The sequence below is a fragment of the Vespa mandarinia genome, chromosome 17 (assembly GCF_050613455.1).
Source record: "Vespa mandarinia isolate Hongniang chromosome 17, ASM5061345v1, whole genome shotgun sequence".
NCBI classification, from domain to species: Eukaryota; Metazoa; Arthropoda; class Insecta; order Hymenoptera; family Vespidae; genus Vespa; species Vespa mandarinia.
This window is the reverse complement of record NC_140826.1, coordinates 2,242,501-2,250,000: the sequence shown is the minus strand read 5'-3', so window position 1 is coordinate 2,250,000 and position 7,500 is coordinate 2,242,501. Positions and strand designations below refer to the sequence as shown.

Below are 7,500 nucleotides of genomic sequence, written 5' to 3'. Positions count from 1 at the left end.
CCACTGTATTATTATTTAACTTTTCAAGACAAATAAATTGTACGTAATGATCTTTTTCTTTTCCTATTGTTTTTCTTCTTTCTCTTCTTTTTTTTTCTCTTTTTTCTTTTTTTCTTCATCAGTATAATCACATAAATTCATAATCGTTAATGAATAAACATTTTTATCTCGTTAATTAGATCATTCTAAACTTACAAATAAATGCATAAAAATTATGAGAGAATGATATTCATACTTGATATAATATAAATCTATCTTTTCGTAATAATACAGATAAATTATTTACTGCTTTTTCTTTTTTTTTCTTTTTTTTTTTTTTTTTGGAATCAACAAAATCATAAATTCTATCTGCTTACATAGAACATTGATTTTCTTTTTTTTCTTTGGATCCATATCATTTCTTACAAATTGTTACGTTCATAATTCAATGTTCATAAACGATTATCATCAATTTCCTTTGATCTTGATAATTATCATTAATATAAATTAACAAGATGATTAATGATTTATGATTTAAGAACAATATCAGTTGTATTTATAAATCAAAGAGAAAAATTGTTCTAATCTATCTCGAAATAACTGATATCCATATTATCGTGGATTAATTTGCCTTTTCAAGTGGACATAAGATCTACGGTTTTAAAATTCTTATTATATCATTCTAGTACATATATACATTGTACTAGTGTGAGTGTCTGTGTGTGTGTATATGTGTGTTTATATGTATATATGTAACATAACACAGGTCGTTGTTGATGAAAGAAATGAAGGAGAAGTAACGTGGTTAAAGAAAGAATGAATTGGTCCAGAGAGAGAGAGAGAAAGAGAGAGAGAGAGAGAGAGAGAGAGAGAGAGAGAAACAACTGCAACAGCGTTTAAAAGTGTGTATCTAATAATATATCACTGGTAAAATTTATCTTATTGACACGAATAAACATTCCCTTTCGAAATCTACGATAACTGCTGTCTAAGAAAATCGTATAAAAAAGAAGAGAAAGAAAAGAATATTGAAAAGAATAAAATAGAATAGAATGGAAGAGAATAGAATAGAATAGTATAAAAAAAAAAAATAGAAGGGAATAGAAAAGAATAGAACGTACAATTTCATATATATATATATATATATATATATATATATATATATATATATATATATATATTAGTTGACTGCTGGTTTCTAGTCAAATGTCACGTTTCTTTCGCACCCTCTTTTATCTGTACAAACCTAACCCTAAGGTAAGATTTATTTACACCAGTAGGACAATTATATATCAGACAGGAAAACGATATCGTATAAATTTTTCCTAAGAGATAGATCTAATACATATTCTAAAATTAATCAAACGATCATAGAAATAGTAACGTTTCGTACGACAATCCATTTTTGGATTGGATTATTAAAATTCGATTAAACGTGCACAGTACGTACAATTAATATTTATCAATTCGTTAACGTGAAAGATTTATATATGATAGATGGTAGTAAAATTTTCATATCAAAAAAAAAAAAAAAAAAAAGAAAAAAGAGGAAAAAGAAAGAATGAAAAAAGAAAAAGAAAAAGAAAAAGAAAATCTACTATTGTACGTGTAACTGATCTCTTTTTTTTTTTCTTTTTTTTCTTCATACGGTTGTTGATTAAAGAATTAAAAAAAAAAAAAAAAAAAAAAAAAAAAGAGAGAGAGAGAGAGAGAGATAGAAAACTTAATTTCCCTATGATTGTTTCCTCTCTAGACATTATTATTATATAATGTCAAGATATAATATATATATTAAGTAACTGTACTTATAATAGTATTAAATATTATCAATATAATCATATAGGATTATAATATAATATAAATATATACCATATCTTTGGACACTCAATTATATAATTAATATACAATTATATACTTAAGTATATAATTATGCAATAATTAATAAAAACAAATACCATATATAGTACAGGTATAATATATAATGTAGTTATATATTAAATCGAATGTTATATAACGTAATAGAAATTAATTGTATATAAAATTTTTTTTCAAATAAAGTTCAATCAAATTTTTCAAATATAAATAAAACAATACAGTTAAATATACACGTAGATACATACATACAAACGTACATACAAATGTGTGATTACGTTTATTCGTATGTCCGTATCTCTGTATATGTATATATGTACACGTCATAAAAAATAAATCAAATAATTATAGTGAGTTAATATAAATCATTTCTTATATGATCGATACAAAGACTTTGAAATTTTTCTCTAATGAATTCATTCTCTCTCTCTCCCTCACTCTCTCTCTCTCTCTCTTTCTTTTTCTCTCTCTCTTTCTCTCTAACAAGTTCCAATAATAGCCTTTCGTATATTTGCTCGAGACACTCCAAAAGAAATATACTCTTCGAATCTTAGTATTTCAGCATCCGCTAGTTTCTCTCTTTCTCTCTCTCTCTCTCTCTCTTCCTTTATCTGTATCTCTCTCTCTCTCTCTCTCTCTCTCTCTCTCTCTCTTTCTTTCTTTTTCAATCTCAATATCTCTATCTCTATCTCTTATTATTCTATCTATCTATCTATCTACATATCTAGCTAAGTATAGATAGCTAGATAGCTAGATAGTTAGATAGATAGATAGATAGATGCGTAAATAGATTTTATCCATCGTATTTTAATTATTCCATTCGTCATTCATTCTGAGAAACTAAAGAAACGGAAAATATTTGACGCAAGTGATGACGTACAATGATGCATTAAAAGTTACAGAAGTTACATCATCGTTACTGTTGTACTGACTAAATGATGGAAACGATCGATCCGATTCTCCTCTCAATCCATCCACCGACCTACCTCATTTCTATTTTTTTTTTTTTTTTTCTTTTTTTTCCCCTTGCATTATGCAATATAATAATATATCCATCGTTAGATCTATTTCTTCGTCCTATTTATCTTTATCCTCTTCATATCCTACTTTCTTCTATTTCCTTCCGTTAAAAGATCCGTGAGATCTTCCAGTACTCTAAGTTCATTGACCGTGACAGGAGTATCAATCTTCTGGACGTTTGTTTCAAGTTCCTAGGGGATTTCCACGCTTCGGGGATTTTCCCTTCGTTGTCTTCTACCCCCGCCTCCTCCTCCTCCTCCTCCTCCTCCTCTACTCACACCTTCTCTCTTCCTTTCACCTCTCTCGCACTATCTCTCTCTCTCTCTCTCTCTCTCTCGCACTCTTCGTACCTCTTCGTACCTCTTCTTCCAACATTTCGTCTGTTTTTTTTCTTTTTCTTACCATTCGATACTGACGGGAGAAACGAAAAAAAAGTAGGAGAAAAAAGAAGAAGAAGAAGAAGAAGAAGAAGAAGAAGAAGAAGAAGAAGAAGAAGAAGAAGAAGGCAAAGGAAAGAAAGAAAGAAAGAAAGAAAGAAAGAAAGAAAGAAAGAAAGAATTACAATAGAAATGAGTTTGCAGTGGTTCTTTGCTAAAAGTATTCGCTTGAGTTTTTTAGAGAGAATATGGTGAAATGGGGTGGGACGCGTGAGAAGGAGGATATAGATGTGGGGGGTAGGGAAGAAGAAGTTGAACGGTGAGGAAAAAGGTGGTAGGGGGTTGAAGGTGGACGAGGAGTAGCCCTTTTTGTCGGAATTGGGGGAAAATTTTGTGGCCCTTTTTTAAATGACCCTTTAATTTCTGTCTCTCACTCTCTCTCTCTCTCTCTCTCTCTCTTTCTCATTCATTCTTTCTTTCTTTTTCTTTTCTTTTTTTTTTCTTCTTTCATTCTTTTAACCCTTTCTCTCATCTGTAAGAAACAAAGTGTCAGGGCTTTTCTTATACGAGTTTACGAGCGAAGCGTGAAAATTTCAAGTCTCTCTATCTCTCTCTCTCTCTCTCTCTTTTTACTCTTCACGTGAGATGAAAAAAAGACTTATGTATATACATATATATACATATATATACAATAATATATATATATATATTACATATATATATATATATATATACATAAATAAAGATACATACATACATATATATATATTTGTATGGATATATAATGTATATAATTATATATAGATTATATATATTAGGTTGGAAACTATGAAACGGGCTTTGAATGAAAATAAATAACTAAACAAAAACGCCCGTTTCATAGTTTCCAACCTAATATTATATGTATATGTATATTATATATATATATATATATATATATATATATATATACATATATATATTATATGTAGATATACGTATGTACGTATAACACAAAGTAATACGAAAAATCTCACGATTTCTTTTTATTTTCCTTTTTTCTTTCTTTCTTTTTTTTTTTTATTTTTTTATTTTTCTTTTTTTCTTCTCTTTCTTTTTAATACCTGTGCCATGAAACACGTGAAGTCTTCTTCGCTTTCTCGACTCCTGCGGTGGTCCATGATGCTGCGACAGCTGCACTTTCTTCAGGTACTCTCTGTGCGCCCTCTCATATTCCGTCTGGCTTATGTTAGCCTAAAAAGAATAAGAAAGAAAAGTAAGAAACAAAAAGAAAATGGTAAAATTAAAATTACAAATCGTTTATTATTTTATCTCATATACTATATTTATCGTTCATATATATATATATATATATGTATAAGGATAAAAGAAAAAAAGGAATAGATTTTATAATTCTTATTTTGTTCATCTTCTTTATATATATATATATATATATATAAATATATATATATATATTATATATATATTATATATATATATATATATATTCTTATGTATATATATATTATATATATATTATATATATATATATATATATATATATATATATTCTTATGTATATATATATATATATATATATATATATATATATATTCAGAGTCCAATGAACTCATATAATAACCACTGACCGACTATACTTATCCATTGACTTCATAAACTTATTATTACGTGGCTTGCTTCGTTAACATTCCAATTAAATACGTTATCTCGTAAAATCTTATATACAGTATGTCTCATTTTATTCAAACACTTGTAATATCATTTTTCTCTTTTTTTTTTCTCAACGTAAAAAATTATATATTAAACATGTCGAAGGACCGATTGGTCCAACCGCTATATATTCAGTGTTATAAATTTTTATGTAACATATGTACTATATATATATATATATATATTGGAATTAATTTTTTTTAATTTTATTATTTTATCATTTTTTCTTTCTTTTATTTCCTTTCTGTTTTTATTTTTCCAAAAATTTGGCCTTCTTACGCAATCCCATTTAAACGTCGACGTATTCAATATTGTCGTATACGTTTTATTTAAAAGCTACATTATCTTCATGATAATGGAAATATGTCGATCATTTAAAAAAACAAGGGAAAAAAAAAAGAAATAAAACCTTCCTTTAATTTGAAAGTTTGAGAACAAAATGACGTTGAGAGAAAAAAAAAAAAAAGAAATGTATTACCAATCGAAATATCATTCCCATTGATTGGACAACTTTCCCCTTTGATATTTTTCTTTGCTCTTTTCTTTTCCTTTTTTTTTTTTCTTTTTTCTATTTTTCATAAATGAACGAGATAATTCAATTAATTGAATTAGATTTAACATCCTATATATATATATATATATATATATATATATATATATATATATATACGTATATAAATATGTATTACGATCGGTATATCGTATTAAAAATGATTACGAGCAATCACGAGTAATCAGGAAGAAATAAAGGGATCGAGAAATAAGAATGATAAGTTGATAATAATCGTATTGAAAAAACGACAAAAATTCGATATTAATGATACGTAATCATTTTCGTCGTTGAAATTTCAAATCGAAAACCCAATCAAGAGGTTACGATCGTTAAGGATAATAAAAAAATTTTATACAGAGGAAAATATATAGGAAATTTTATGAAGAAAATTCATCAAGAGAAATTTATTTGATCAATTTATTTGTCTTAATCTCGTTGTTGGATTAATTTCAATTGACATGTGAAAAAGAAATTAATTTCAAAAATTCCAAAATTAAATTCTTTGTTTCTGATATTAAAAATAATAATAATACATGTATATATTATTATTTATTTATTTATTTATTTATTTATTTATTTATTTATTTTCCAAATAACATCTCTTTGAGATAATATTTCTTTTTTAAATGGAAGAAAAAAAGAAGAAAAAAAAAAATAGATGCAATAGACAAAAAATATTATGAAGCATATTACAGATAATAAAAGAAATAAACGAAATATTATTTCAGTTTCGATTAAATTTTTTTTCATGATAGGTTTCCAAAAAAAAGAAAAAGAAAAAAAAGAAGAAAAAGAAAATTAAGAATACGAAGAAAAAAAAAGATAAATACGATTTCATCTGTCATAAAATTAACATAATAATTTTTATAATAGCATTAAAGAATTAAAATTGATTATTATTATTATCATTATTATTATTATTATTTTAAAAAATATTATCAATATATTATAGATAATAAAAGATAAATAAAATATTATTTAACGTCAGATTAATTAAAGAGAGAGAAATTTTTATTTAAAATTTCTTTTTATGATTTTTATGAAAAATATATGATTCAATTTATGAAAAAATTAACACAATAATAGTATAAATGCCGGTGAATTTATATATAGTAATATATAAAAAATATAAATACCAGATTATATATATATATATATATATATATATATATATATATATATATATATATATATATATATATATATATAGTATATGTACGTGTGAAAATGTGTGAAAATATAGCATTGATAATCCACATAGTAAAATGATCTAATTTTCTAATGTAACAAGATAGTGTTTGTCATGAATCCAATGTGAATTTTACGCTCCAGTTAACAAACTTTCTCTCTCTCTCTCTCTCTCTCTCTCTCTCTCTCTCTCTTTTTCTCTTCATTCGTCTTCATTGTCTTTCCCATCGTTTTTTACCGCCCTTTTTTTTCATCCCTCTTGAAGAATCCTCTCCAACTTTCAAGTTCCTCTCTCTTTCTCTCTCACTCTTTCTCTCTCTCTCTCCCTCTCTTTCTCTCTCTCTCTCTTTGTCTCTCTCTTTCTTTTTCTCACTCTCTGTCTCACTCACTCTTTCTCTCTCTTGTTTCTACTCTTCACAAGGCACTAGGAACGTCTACGGCACTGTTTCTCGGACGTTTCACTGGTTGAAAAGGCCAGACGTCGATGACGTTCCTGAGATTAATAATAAGAGAGAGACAGAGAGAGAGAGAGAGAGGGGGGGGGGTATTGAGAGAGTGAGACAGAGATATTTCTATGATTCTTCTTAAAAGAAAGAGAGAGAAAGAGAAAGAGAAAGAGAGAGAGAGAGAGAGAGATACACGAAGTTGATAGTTTAGTTTTATTATCCCTTTCGTTGAATTATCTTCGTCTCGATATAAACACACACATATATGTATATATAGTTATATACATACGTCTACATATAAATCATATTTCTTTTTTTTTCCTTTTTCTCTTTCTTTTTTTTTTTTTTTACTTTT

The 7,500-nt window shown here is 26.6% G+C and overlaps 1 protein-coding gene across 1 annotated transcript in view; it reads right to left on the bottom strand.

The window, feature by feature from the left end:
- The window catches only part of mav (TGF-beta domain-containing family member maverick), a 62,895-nt gene that overhangs the window by 13,182 nt on the left and 42,213 nt on the right, over positions 1–7,500 (bottom strand). Inside the window, exon 2 of the mRNA XM_035886108.2 lies at positions 4,352–4,481. Coding sequence (XP_035742001.2) covers positions 4,352–4,481 — 130 coding nt within the window. The remainder of the gene's footprint in view (positions 1–4,351; positions 4,482–7,500) is intronic.